This window comes from Papilio polytes, unplaced genomic scaffold, assembly GCF_000836215.1.
Source record: "Papilio polytes unplaced genomic scaffold, Ppol_1.0 DF824381.1, whole genome shotgun sequence".
Taxonomy (NCBI): Eukaryota; Metazoa; Arthropoda; class Insecta; order Lepidoptera; family Papilionidae; genus Papilio; species Papilio polytes.
This window is the reverse complement of record NW_013524823.1, coordinates 913,646-929,109: the sequence shown is the minus strand read 5'-3', so window position 1 is coordinate 929,109 and position 15,464 is coordinate 913,646. Positions and strand designations below refer to the sequence as shown.

The 15,464-nt window shown below is 34.5% G+C and overlaps 1 protein-coding gene across 1 annotated transcript; it reads left to right on the top strand.

Moving 5' to 3' along the window:
* Positions 1 to 467: 467 nt before the first annotated feature.
* On the top strand, positions 468 to 15,151 carry LOC106111850 (CUB and sushi domain-containing protein 1; the record flags this gene model as incomplete). Its single annotated transcript, XM_013294010.1, has 14 exons — positions 468 to 590; positions 3,289 to 3,452; positions 5,261 to 5,387; positions 5,667 to 5,816; positions 6,751 to 6,927; positions 7,180 to 7,478; positions 7,795 to 8,029; positions 8,759 to 8,932; positions 9,748 to 9,927; positions 10,361 to 10,597; positions 11,011 to 11,190; positions 11,674 to 11,859; positions 12,332 to 12,620; positions 12,980 to 15,151. Coding segments are annotated over 14 exons (2,798 nt in total), but the record flags the coding sequence as incomplete, so codon positions are not given.
* Between the last annotated feature and the right edge of the window lie 313 nt (positions 15,152 to 15,464).

Genomic DNA, 15,464 nt, shown 5'->3' with positions numbered 1-15,464 from the left:
GTGATGATGATGATGATGTATGTGTAAGTCACTCAAATGTAATTGATGAATATCTAACATGTTATGTACATATGCTGAAATACCTCATGTGAAAGTGTGAGCCGGAAATGAAAAGAAAATGTGCTTAAGTTTCTGAACGCGAAGACGGATGACATCCTTCCTAGTAATCTGTATAGCGGCAGTAATTAAGAAATCTGCTATGTTTATAAAATAAAAACTGCTTTATTCCAAAAACTGATCCAAATCAAAAGTTGTTAATATATAAGATCAGTAAATTTATAAATATTGTCGATTTTTTTACATCGGATTGGATAGTTACTAAGACCAATGTTTTTATACGAGTACTTGATCTAAATGACGTAATAAAACTAGTCTAGAAAAAACAACAACGCTAATAAATTATATTACCAAAGGAGATTTATCGCTTGCCTTTGTACTTTGTTCCTAAATCCAACATTTTGTTACAGATGAAGGAGTGACAAAAACGTTCACATGTGCCCGACCACTAATCGGCCAGCATGTGTTCTTACAGCTCGTAGGAGTTGAAGGTTCCCTGTCTCTATGCGAAGTCGAAGTCTTCACTACTGAAGGTAAGCCCCCGTTGTGAATAAGTTCACTTCACCCATTGTTAAACGGACATGGCATGTTGTAGAAAAAATTCAATGACGAAATGCGTATTCCATTGTCTTCGTCTTAAGTTTTTTTTTATTATTTGAAACTCATAATATGTTCAAGAAAATATTAATTGACCTAAGGTTCCACGTTATTTCTGGTTTGAAGCGGTTTCTCAAACGAGAAAACCTGTTGCAATAAACAGAGATATATTCTCGTTTGATACGGCGATCCGTTGACAAGATGGATATCTGAATATTGGTTTTCAGAATTACGTTTCCTAGAATTTGTATGACCAATATTCGCATGCATGTCATTATAGTGTCGCAAATATATTTTGGAGCACCATCCCACGCCCCCACAAACTCACATTCCCTACTCCCATGTAATGCATGCTAAATGAGATCGAAGCTAGTCTAGAGTGCAATGTCATGATCGAATAACAATGGTATAACACAAATGTACCTTGAGTTTCAAACTTCAACATAGTTTGTGAAAGGCAAGTATAAAACATATTGACGTCTCTGTTTTTTTCAAAGAGAAAGAAAGTGATGCCAGTATGTTTTTAAACATGTGTTTCAGCAGTGAGAACTCCTATACAGATTCGCGCGACACGTGTATTTTACCTTTGTGTTCTGGGAGTTACTTGTCTTTCAATACATAAAGGACTTACTTTTACTTAATGTCGCCTGTGAACTGTGAACTACACACATCTTTGGATGATGTTTTTTACAATATTGGTGATTTTAAACCTATTTTTAGATAGTTACTGTTTTATTTCAAAACGTTTTTTTATATACAATTTAAGTATTTATTTGTGTAAAATGTAAAAAGTAAATCCTTTACCCGAACATATACAAATTGATTCGGCTTTCCGCTTTCATCGAGGTTTTTAAATTCCACTACAACAGGATTAATTACGCAGCTCCATTTGTTGGATTTGATTGGTTTTTATTTGTATTCGTGATTCCAATAATATGTTTTTTGAATTATTGTTAAAATACACGTTACCTAAATATGGAACTAACCATTGTGACAAACAGGTCTTGTTAATAGTTGAAAATTTTTGAATAACAATGCAGTTTTATTAAACTTAATATAAATTTAACTATACATATTTTAAGCTTCAAATCTTTATCTAACAAACTAGGAGTACTGAATTTAACAAAATCTTTCCACTACAGTAAACGAAGTACATTGCTTTATAAATGTAATGGGACAAACATATTTGGAAATTAATTTTTATTTATAACTATATTTTCATTGAACATTGTAAAATAATGCAAAATTATTTGAACGTTCAGCTTGATTTTCTAAAGCTGCCTTCCAGTGTTCCGGAATTATAATAAAATAACTAACCTAACGCTCGTGAACTCTATGAGCTTATAAACTTTTAATGAAGTCACAAATGCATGTAATATGTGACAATATCTATCTGTTCATTTCGCTCGTTACTCGCATGTAAGTTAGCTTTGACTTTAAATAAACAGGATCTGTCAAGCCCGTGCATGCTCCTGTGTCAAATAAAAACAAATAGTGAATTTTCAAGTTGTCTGCGTATGCTCCAGCTCTGTTCCGTTTTTTTTTTTTATAAGAAAGGGGGCAAACGAGCAGCGGGGACACCGAGATGTTAGTGTGTAATATGATGAACCAGTATACGTTGATATAAACTCTTAAATTTTACATGTCGTTATTATATGCACATATGTTATTATTTATAATCCCCGAGAATAGTTGCATATTGAGTACCACGCCAACTCTTTGTATAGTCCATTTCTTAATGGTGAAAGATACTCGGCAACGTCTATTTTAATGAGCCCGTAATCTGTGTACCGTAACACAAGTCAACCTCCGCTCAGTACTAATTAATCCCTGTTTACACTTTGCTGGGGAAGCTCTCCGCTAGACATTTTTATTTATATTGTAGTGGTACAAAATGTTTAAACGTATTTGTCAAACGAATGATCACGTTAAGGCGTATAATTGAGGCTTTAGTTGTTTGTAAAATACTAGCTGAAACCATACGTTCCAGATTTTTTTACTTAAATTTATTATTCAGAAACCTAAGCCATACTAAGAATGCTTTAGCAATATTTAATCACAAACAGGAAAATGGTTTACAAATAGAAAACAAACATAAAGATATAAAAAAGTTTTTCATTTATACATAACATAGACTGTAGAATACAGATTAAATAAAATACTAAATACAGTAAACTTTGCTGTAAACTTATTAAAATACACATTACGGTAGTGCATGCGACAATATTGAAACATAATAAACTTAGCCGCTCCAGCGAATAATTTCCGCTTCCAAACAGAGATTTAGTAGGTAACATTCTGTGTAATGCAGTGTAAAATACATACTTAATGCAATTTTCTTATGAACTTCAGTTGTGAGAGAGGAAACGTTTAGTGCATGTTAATGTTATTTGTGACAATTTAAGCGCAAATTTAACAATAGACTATTAAACAATAGACACTATAAGGTTATTCAGATTAAATTACATTAAAATTGAAAATAACTCATGTATTTTCACGCTAGTGAAATAATTCTGCTTGTATGTAAAAGGTCCTCACATACCTTTGTCATTTTACTGATAAAAATCTGTTGCAAGCACTAAGTACAAATATTTTTCTCAGTAAGAAATCTCATATAACATTGATTTTTTGTAGAGTTTTCCAACGACCGATGTGCGCCGGCTGGTGCTTCCGCTGACATTGAACTTGCGGCTTTCTCTCGTAACTGCTACGAGTTTAATGTGGCCAAGGGAGGCTCCTTCGATGAGGCGCGCAAGCAGTGCCAATCTCACGGCGGTGACCTCATTCATGGCTTTCAGGTAAAAAATCGATCTCATAAAAGATGTATCATAACTCATAAACACTTACATCACAGAATAACGATCGTACCAACAAGCCCTCGCCTTTAGTGAATACGCATATATTTTAATGCTCTGTGACGATACCTTAAAACAAAACTTTTTCACGATAAAGTGACCGAAGGGACTTTACGAAATGTTCGATGAAATCTTCGAATACACAATCTAAAGTTTGTATCATCTCATCATCTAATTTAAACTTAGTCAATTAAAAAAAGTATTTTCGAAAGACTATTTTTCTCTATAAATATAATGTTAGCCTAGCTATTGATATTTATTTCCGATTAAATATAAAGTGCCACCCTAGAGTTTACAAACTTTAGGTTTAGGGTTGTAACCACTAGTTAGAGATATTCCTAAATTATTTAGTCAATAACTAATATTAATTCTGTGACAGTTGTAGTTTGCCTTTGACTATCTCTTCCAATGGAAAATGTATTAAATTGAATGAAGTTCAACTGAATAGTTGCCTTTGCAAAAGCATAACTGCAAACGCCTCTCCACGAGAACCGAGTTTTCGATTTCCGCTCTGTTCAACTATTTCTGTAAACAGTGTTTATTAGATTTGAATCTTTCAATATCTCATGATGGTGAAATTTTGTTGATTTAATTTGTTTTTCTTCTATTCAATATTACGTGATCGTCAACTATATCCATAACAATATATTGTAATCGAAACAAGATTAGATTTGATTTGATAGAGTTGAGTATGTATGCATGTTTGAATGCAAATCAATTGGATTAGCAGATGTCCACTTGTCTGTACGTGACACGTACTTACCATAAAGGTCAGGCGCTCAGCGCTCTTTGGCTTTTGCGAGCTTTGCTGAGCGACGAAACAACGCAATATCTTTACAGCATATTTAATGTTTTGTATTTTAAAATAGCGCGATTTTTTTATTCCTGAAGTGTAAATACTAGATTATATTTGCCGACCTATGTAGAGCTGGAAGATAATGTTATTTATTGAGTCTGATTGAGATTTTCATCAAACATTCCTAAAACAAAAGCGTCAACACGATCAAAACATACAATGGCATGAATTGACACACGTAAAATTAGATAAGTAATTTTGAACTTATAGTTTTTAGTCGTTGGCGAGTAATATCGGATTGACATAATAAAATTTTTATTTAAATCGTGAATAATATACCTTAACCGACGGTAAACGTCTTTTTGCGTATACACCTTGTAAAGTTCCTATTCGCACTATTATTCCTAATAAGTTTAAAGGCGGAATACAGCCTGCAGTTAGAAATTACTGTAACTTAGTACTTATAGACTACTATAGTTATAAGACTACGTTTAGTTGAAGGCATCGCGATCACTGAACACACTGGAAATCCCTAAAACAATAGCGGAAACATGGTGGAGACTAAACTATGCTAATTACTGTTTGTTAATCTGAAAGCGAACAGGACCATTACGTGACATATGCAATTCGATAATTGTTTAAGACGTGACATACTCAAGCGAATTATCTATTACATACTAGCGATCCTCTCCTACTTTGCACGTATAACGAAGTCCACAATAAATTAAGAATTAATCGTATCTTTTAAGTTGCATTCGGTTAAGTACTTGCGGATACTATCAGGAATTATTAATGTACGACTGATTGTATAATATAAAATAACGGTCGATAAAATGTTATTGTTCTATGAACTAAAGCTTTTATCACAAAAATATTCCAGATCTAATTAACATTATGAAAATAGAATTCGCCAGTGTTATTGTATTGTATTATTTAGATACAAATATTTTTCTAGGGTGCAACGTCAAGTTACTTAATACAAGAACTGGAACGACGCAAAGCACAGTTGAAGACCCAATTGGTCTGGATCGGTGCTCAAAAAGAACCGGGCCTCACTTCGAGAACATGGCGATGGGTTGATGGTAATTATTATAATCTTTAATACTACTTTCATATAAGAGCAGTGAGGTAGAGCAGTAGCCAGTTCGGTACTGCTTTGCTTTTACAATAAAATTATATTTGCTTTTCACTTAGGTTCGAATATCGTATCATGTAATATAGTTAAACTTTGTATTTGATACTCTTGTATTTTGCCTGAAGGTATACTTAACAATACCGTAAATTAGGTATACCTAACAATATATTACGCTGTACTAAAAATATTCTAAGTATTTGTTGTAACGTGCGAATTTGATACAAAGGTGAATTGGTATCGAAACCGACTTGGGGCAAAGATCAGCCGAACAACTACAATGGTGAACAGAACTGCGTGGTGCTGGACGGTGGGCGCGCGTGGTTGTGGAACGACGTCGGCTGCAACCTCGACTATCTGCACTGGATCTGCCAGTACCGTGAGTGTCACCTTCATAGGTACATATCTATACTTTATTCTGATGCGCTGCGAGATGCAACGCGACATTAATGTATAAACCTGATTTCCACTGGGAAATACGTGGACAAAAATCAATTTTTACACATACTGACCTATTAGAAATAAGATAGTTCCGGATGTCCAAAGGCGTCGTTGACTCCTTCTGTGTTCTGATGATGATGGAAAATAAAACTAAAGTATTGTAACTTGATAGAAGCAAAACTGTTACACACGCTGAACAGTTGGTATTCCTTATTGTCGCGTAAAATTTTCTTCATTTGCAAGAAACTAATCAAAAGATCTTGCATTCTATTCAAATACTTGTGTATAAATTGTTTTTATGTGTTTTATTTGTAAAGGAACTAAATCGTGTAAAAGATAGAAAGCATACCTGGATTGTATTTAAGCCACCAATATTTCTATTTCACACCTGCCTTTTGTGAGGTCTTTTATTTTACCATTAGAACAAAGATGTTCGTACAATAAATGCTGCTTTTATTATTATTAATTGAATTAAGTATTAGTGATAAGTTAATAATATTATTTATTTTAATCTTTGCGAATTCCTTTACTATAAAACCCCGTCTGTAGCGTTTTGTACCAGCTGGCTGTGGATTAAATAAGATCTATGTTGACTGCACGACTAATGCTTAGCGGTTGAGCACTTACGCGAGTGCGAACTTTCGCGAATGTAATTTTGCTCAAATTTAGCCCATGCAACCATTTTGTTATACATTTTGATTTTGGACGTAATCGTATAACAAGGCTTAAATACTTACATGGATACAGATTAAAATATTAAACAATTTTTTTCAATCCAATTTGTTTTTTTTACTGTGGCTGATATCATAAAAGAAGCGAACAAAAACATTTTATTTAAAACAAACGTAAAAATCTCAATGTTATTTCTCCAGTACCGCCATCTTGTGGGAGTCCAGATAAACTATTGAATACTACAATTGAAGGAAACAGTTACCTGGTGGGCGAATATATCGCCTACAAATGTCCCGAAGGTCACATGTTGCTTGGAGATAAGACCAGAGAGTGCAAGGAAGACGGATTCTGGTCCGGAACAGCGCCTAGTTGTAAATGTAAGTAATAGAGTCTTCCATATAGTTAAAACAGTAGCAATCAAGCTACACAGCTCTTAATGGGTTGGGTTGATTATTAGTTAGCTTAATTGATCAGTAAGGGAGACACAATAGAGGGGACCGATTACCTACTTTGAGTATAGCAGTTAAGTAATAGCTCCACGGTGCTTCTAATTGTTGTAATTACTTCGTAATTTAAACTTAACACTTAAAAAATATTAGAACAATATAATGTATATAATGTACTTCCAGATGTCGACTGCGGTGGTCTTACCCCGATCCAAGATGGCGACGTGTCTTTAATTGACGGACGCACTACTCATGGCGCAAGAGCCATGTACACTTGCAAAGAGAACCACACTCTCGTCGGTGAGTCGTCGAGGGAATGCAGTGATGAAGGCGTATGGAGCGGACAAGCGCCGAAGTGTCTGTTCGACTGGTGCCCAGAGCCAGCCCCGGTGGCAGGTGCTACTGTAACAGTCAGTGGACACAAAGCCGGCTCTCTAGCAACCTACACTTGCCAAAATGGATTCATATTGTTCGGTACACCGGTAAGTTGCTATACATCTATATATATCTGTTTGTTTGTGAATAAAAATCTGTTAAAATGAATTACGGTGATATTTACATTAAAGGTCAGTAATCAGGATCGCTTTAATTATCTTCAAAAAATCCGAAGAGATTCTTATTTCAAACTCAGGTTTTTAACAAATTTTCCGATCATTTTTTTTTTCAAAGAATCTTGTGATGAAGTTTTTAATCTCGTCATTTTTATTAGCCTTCACCGCTTGGCGAAAGCAAATTAAGCACCTTAGCCACAACCTATTTGTACCTCGGTATCTTTTATAAACGTAATTTTTTTTGCAGAGTGTAACTTGCAAGCTTGGCGGTACGTGGGCAGGAACACCGCCTTCTTGCAAATATGTGGACTGCGGCACACCAGCACAATTGTATAAGGGTTCCTTCAGACTGTTGAACGGCACCACGACATATGGCTCCATAGCGCAGTTTAATTGCGAAGCCGACTACTGGTTATCGGGGACTGAATTTCTCACATGCAACAGGGATGGAAAGTGGTCCCATGACATTCCGACTTGTGATCGTAAGTATTTATAAACTAAAATTAAAACTGTATTTTGTTCATTTCTACTTCGAATAAATTGAAATCTTTCTGAATCGAAAAATTCTGAAACTCCGGCGACAATATTATTTCTTAGTAAAAAAGATTGTAATTAGCCCGAACTCCTGTAAGCAGCGCAGCGGAAGCTCTAATTAAAATCGATTTCCCGGAATCCGTCTTTAAAATAAAACTCTCAGGTCGAGATGTTAATAAAATGAAAAAATGTTTCCATTAAAAAGATACTTTAATGAAATGTATAATAAATATTACGTAGCGATTACTACATTATGGTAGCCACATATCGTTACTTTTGTTTAGCGTTTAGTTACATCTATACTATTATATTAAAGCGAAAACACACACATCTTTGTTGCCTAAGATGTCAGCAATTACAGCATATTTATTACAGCATATTACTAAATTATAACGTACTGTTGTCAACATTCTCGTTCTCGTGTAAAATATACATAACAGTATATTATTGTATATGTGATTCTGCAATATGGCATACCACTAGATAGTCACTTAACAAATCAGGGTTTTAGGGTACGGCGTGGGCGACCGTCCAAAGCACTGGACAAAAACGGGCGCCACAGGTTTTGAGAATTACAGTCTCAAAAAGCCTGTTAAAATTTCGTCCAAAGGCCTCTTAGCATTAACATGGTAATGACTTAACAAAATTATTCAAGCACATATTTTGTACATTTCCAGTGATTACTTGCGCTGATCCAGAAGTTCCCGCTGGCGGTTACATGGAAGCTTACGATTACAATGTGCATTCGACTATCGACTTCCACTGCGAACACGGTCACAAGTTAGTTGGAGAGTCTAGTTTGATTTGTCAACAAGACGGCGAATGGTCTGGAGACTCCCCGAAATGCGAATGTAAGTTCAGTATTGTAGTCTGTATGATGAAAAAGATTGACCCCATAATATAAAATTACATATACCATATTTCCATTCCAATAAGCCTTCGCAAAATACCCAGTAGCTTTCGCTAGCGCTGTCATTATGGCTCACTAGCGCCTCTCTTTCTAGGCCAAAAAAATATGTCATAAGATTGTATTATTTTTTGTTACATTTATTTTATCTTTATATACATTTGTCTTTTTTATATTAATTAATAGGTATTTAATTTTCACTGTCAGTTAAATTGTAGTTCTAATTGTCCAAAGAAGCACAATGTGTGCGGCCTTAACTTAAAAAACGAAACAGATGACAGATGTCAAAGTCAAAAGATCACTGTCAACTGTCACTGTCAATTTCTTTCTAACGTAAAAAAGTAAGTTTAAAAACTTTAGAACACTTCAAATAAAGTGAGTTTTGGCCGAAACAACAGAAAAGTAAACAATGTTTAGTGCAAATAACCTCGCAAACATTTTACCTAAAAATAAAATTGTAAAGAAAAGAATATCGTGTACACGTCCTAAAAAATTAATTTATTGATGAAAACAAAAATACTCTTTGAAGAACTGCGAATATATGCCTCTAAAGCTATTAATGGATGAGAAAAATAATCTTGGCTTAATGCGAATAAGAGCATTAGCAATGATTGAGTGACAAGAATACATTGTTTTGCCAGATTGTTGAACAGAACGGTAGTCAATGCTTTCATATGTCTCACTAGTAATAAACCTTTAAATTGTGCATCAAATTTGAAAGATGGGAGAAATTTGATTGTAACTTAAATATTGTTATAGATGTGGATTGCGGCAAGCTCCCGCCACTGCCATATGGATCTGCAGAACTACTTAATGGCACTACACATTTGGGCAGCATCATCCAGTACTCATGCACTACTAACTACCGTCTAGTGGGGCCTGTACGTAGAATCTGCACCGAGGATCACCAATGGAGTGAATCATCACCCAGGTGTGAAGGTATGAATTCCTGACATGTTAAAATTATTACATTGAGCAGTATAATTCTTGGGAGTAATTAATTTTATCATTACAAACAACCATGGAATAAGTTGTCGGCATTAGTGTTCCCGTCTAGTCATAATGTGAGTGCTATTGAGAGCAGTGTGAATAGGTTCTTAATGAACTAGCATGCGCCATTCTTCAACCCCATCTTCACTATGGTCTAGGTGCGATTGAGGTCAACGCTGGTGTATAAATGATAAAAAAGTCATAAACAACTGAAAACCATTCTATAAGTGGCAAAGATACAGAGAGTAATTAATTTTTTGCAGTCGTACTGTTTTACAGGCATTTATTTTGACTAACACTTTATTTCTATTGTAGAAAACTTGACGAGGCTCAAATATGTATTGGGTTTTTGTTAATAAATATGTTAATTTACCTTTTACAGAAATCCGCTGCCCAGAGCCTGTAGTAGCGGAGAACAGTATAGTATCTGTGACAGGCAATGACCGCATGCATGGACGCACACTAATCCGCACAGTGGGCAGCACAAATGCAGGCAATACATACCGCATTGGTGCCCTCGTTAAATACCGTTGTGAGAGAGGTTACAAAGTCATTGGAGAAAGCCTGTCTACTTGCGAGGATAATGGACAATGGAGTGGAGTTACACCTCATTGTCAATGTAAGTACTAAAAAAAACTAAAACTACTAAGAAAAAACACTGCCTTGTCTGGTGAGCTAATTTTTATAGTATACAAAAATAATCACAATTGCATGGAATATTGACCGAATTTTAGTCCCTTTTCCTTTCCACCCTTAAGAGGAAATAATGGGAAGTAAAGTGGAGGAGATGTATAGGAAGGTAAAAATATCCTCTTTACGTGAGTCTCGTCCTCCATTGATTAAGGGTAGGCTACGCATCTGCAATTGCGGATGTCTATGGGCAGTGGTTGCATCCCCATTTCAGTGATTTCAATGACCGCTTGCTTGTTTGCGACCTTAATGATGTAATATAAAAAAATCTCTTATTTAGGACTTTACTATTTCCTAATTAGGACTTTTTTGTTTAATTTATAAAATATAAATAATTTTTAGATGTGGATTGTGGCAATCCTGGTCGACTGCAGAATGGTATAGTGACACTGGCTACTAATGCTACATATTATGGGGCTGCAGCATTGTATGAATGTGATGAACATTGGCAACTTGATGGTGTTTCAAGACGGTTGTGTCAAGATAATGGAACATGGAGTTCTGAACCTCCAGTATGCAAAGGTAATTGAAATTAATGAAATAACATTATAGATCAAATTTAGTTTAACAGAGTTTAATTTTATACACCTGTTGAGCAAAATGATTAGTCTAAAAGTGTACTAGCTTTTATCCGCTACTCTGTTTGCAAGAGAATAAAAAAACAAACAAAAGTAAGTAGCCTATGAGTTATTCCAGATTATGTTCTACATCTATGACAAATCTCATCCAGATCTGTTCAGCCGTTCAAACTACAAACTTTAACAAACACCCATCCATCCATCTAAACTTTGGCAACTATAATATTAGTGTGAATGTTTATGACTTAACATGCAGCAGTGATAGGAATTAAAATTAAAGATACAAATTTAAATAAAACATGTGGGAACTACGACTATGTTTTTAAAATTCATATCAATATTTTATTGCCTGGTATTTTTTAATCTATTGTGAAAAGTTTAAAGGTAAGTAGTGACATAAACTCAATATCTTAATATTTGTTTTTAGAAATAACATGCACAGATCCATCGATCCAGATAAAAGGCAGCACCGGACTTGTTGTGGTTACATCCTCGCTCAGTATTGGCAGTGAGGCTCACTACCGCTGCGAGCGTGGGTACAGTCTCCGCGGCAACCAGACCAGAATGTGCATGCCAAGGGGAGTGTGGAACGGATCACCGCCAGTCTGTATACGTGAGTAAATTTATAACTTTGTTGTTTTATGGCTTTCAGTTTCATCAAACACAACTAGAATTAATAGACTAGAACTAGACATTAACACAACTAGAATTTAATTGCCACGACATTTCTATTATTACATATTGACGTCCCTTTCATTTACTATAACATGATAATAAGATGGTAAGAAAAATGAGCTATATAAGGAAGAAATTGGCAAAACCTATGTTGTTTATTATTTATAAATGGGGAAACCATCTCGCTTTTTGAATATCTATACTAATGTAAAGTGAAAAGATTCGGATTTTTGAATTTTTGTATGTATTGAAATAACTCAAAAACTACTAGGCTGATTTCAAAAATACTGGCACCATTAAAAAGCTATGTTATAAGCTATATTTTTTTAATTCAGCTGGTATGATAGCAGCTGATAATTATAATAATTAAAATTGCAACTGTAATTATTTATGATTTGTTATTGTTACAGCAATTGATTGTAAGTCACCGGGGACGATTGAGAATGGTCGCATTATAATATCGAACAGTTCGACACTATTCGGAAGTTCTATCGAGTACCACTGCATGCCGCAGTACCAGCGAGTGGGGCCGTTCCTAAGGAAGTGTTTGGACGACGGCAAATGGTCTGGAGATGAGCCAAGTTGTGAGCTAACGACCAACGAAGCTACAGACAGCGGGGCTCTACCACTTAGTGTTGGTGTTGGCTGTGGCATCGTACTCTTCTTGCTAATGCTGCTCGCTCTTATTTATTTAAGACTGTAAGTAATGATTCAATTTCCTTAATTAAATATTCTTTTTGCCATTACCATTTGCATATTTGAAATGTGGTGGAATGGCCTAGCCACCCCTTACTTAGGGTAAGCTCCGACCATCAGTGGGGACGTACAACGATGAAGTGAACAGGCAATACTTTGTGGCTTCTGTTTAGTGTTATGGTTTATTTTATTGTTAAAATTTTAAGTTTTTGTTAATGACTTGACGGGCTAAATATGATGTTAGATTTTTTATCGAGCAATAAAAATCTATCATTATTGAACTGACTCACTAGATTATATTATCTGAATCTTATTTTGGCTGTAAAAATATCATTTTGTATAATATCCATATTGTTTTACAGTCGGAAAGCAATGCCTGTGAAGAATACAGAGAATATTGAAGGCGCGGAGAGGAAAGAAGACCAAAACGCGGCCGTTATGAGCTACGCCACACTACACGATACGAACGGGCGTCATATCTACGATCACGTGACGGATAATGTATACGACTCGCCGTACAGCGAGCGAGTGGCCGACAATATCGCGTACGGAAGACGCAGCGACACTGATTCCGCATACGAGCCCGAACCCACGGGACCCAACGCTGTCGTCACAATAAACGGAGTCGCGGTGCGTTGATACATTACACAATAACCTGTACAAATAACACATACAACATTGCCAATTAGTGTAATTTTAAGTAAATTGATGTCCGATTCGAAGGACCAACTCGCAGTGATATTGTCAAATTTATAAGTGATACATTGTAAAGTTTGAAAGAATGGATGTATAATAGAATGTTTAAATAATCAAATGGCGATAATGTTTTTGTTTTTACAAATTATTTAACACAATTATTTATAATCATCATATAAGGCTTTCTGGTTTTTTCATTTCGTTCAAACAGTTTAAATGATTGTAAAGTACCAGTACCATAATAAGTGAAAATATGAATGACTTTAATACTATTATTTATTATTCAAATATAATTTACTGACAGGAGTCGATGATTGTAAAAAATGTGTTTGAGGTTATCACCAACCCTTACTAGGTATTTAACCAAAGATGTAAATGAGTTGGAATTATGTGAAGTAAAATAATATTTATGTATTAGTTTATGATTGTAACTATATTGTTAAGTGATAAAAGAATTGGAATGCGGCATTCGGATTTTTTTAGGTAAAGTTAAAATAATAATGTAAGTGCTGGTTTGTCTTTTGCCTTGATTTTCTTTGTACTCAATGCCTACTTAATAAGAATCTTTAAAATATTCACTATCATCAATGTCTTATAACACTGAATTGCATGTTGTTAATTAAAATATATCCTTGTTCACTTTAAACCTTTAAAATTAATTTATGGCATGTGTACTGTCATGAATGATTACTGTTTTTAATATGTTCCGTGTTATTGATGCATCCAGTTCTAACTGCCACACCTATGATTGTTAAATGACCTCAGGGACATATTCCTACACTAAATTTACACCAAGAAATGCCCTTAGGCTCCGCTTAACTCTGATTGTATCCGTTGTTCTCCCTTTTGAAAGATACTGTAAATACTTAGCGTAGTAAGGTGTTTTATAATTGGAAGAAAGTGTTTGTGAAAAATATATAAAAAATGATATATGTTTAATTTACTCTAAATTCTTTATCAGCCCTTCTTAGTTTGAACTTGTTTTTAAAAGCATTAGATGTACTAAATAAGATAATGATTCTTCTAACTTCATGTCTTAGTTGTTTTTAGTTATTCTTTTCAGACCGACAATGATATCTGATTTAGTGGACATAAGTGAAATTAAATAATAACAGCTCACTAGCGCCATCCGCTCAATGTCATAAATGTGTTACAAAATAAATGGATAGGTCTTTGTGAATGAAAGCTTATGCTTCGTTCCGACAAACGCGTTTGTTAATGTTATGACAGTTCATGCTTTCTCTATTACCAGTTCCAGTTCGTAAAACTCCAACTCCAACTCCTCCAGCAACCGCAACAGAGCTAAGATGGCGAAAATCAAATAGTCGCAAAATACCACGTCTTATCGGCTGTCAATTATAGTGGTCAGTGTTTTCGTACTACAGCTGTCTCGTCAAGTTGTTTGCCATTTTCTACGCATACTTAGGTTTTACATATTTTCTAAAAAGGCTTACCGCCAACAGCAGCGCCCCTCACTAGCTCAGATATCCTTGTTTAACTAAACTATTAGTTTCGACTCAGTGACATTTGTAATGACATATATTGGTATCTCTCGCATAATCTTTGAAAAAAAGAGAGACAAGTATAGTTGTATACTCGTATACGAGTCAATACGAAATTCACTTCAGTTGAAACACATAGTTATGGTATTTTGTAGATAGATTTTCATACTAATTTAGTTTGTATATTTTTGTTTTGAGTGTTATGCATAGTTTAAGAACTATACAAACTTTAACAGTTTTTGATAAGCATCGAAAATATATTTTGTTACTTTTATAAACTTGTACCTATATTAATGTTAATTTAAGTGTTCGTTAAATAAACGTATACAACATATATTGAAACTTTATTACCAATATCACTCATAATATAAATTCACTCGAGTTCTGTCGTTCCATTAAATAGTTAACACGATAGCATAGAAAAGTTCACTTAAGAATTCCATAATTTGCTTTATCACAAATTAATTATTTATTAGCGATTTAACAACATTTTATAAAAGTTACAGACACCATAGCATTATTAATAAGTTGCAATTCTAAAATGCTAACATATTTAACAAATCTCCAATGTCATCAAAGTACAATATTTGGACGACTATTATTTAGATAAAAATTGGATCTACTACATAAAAGAATACATTTTGGGATA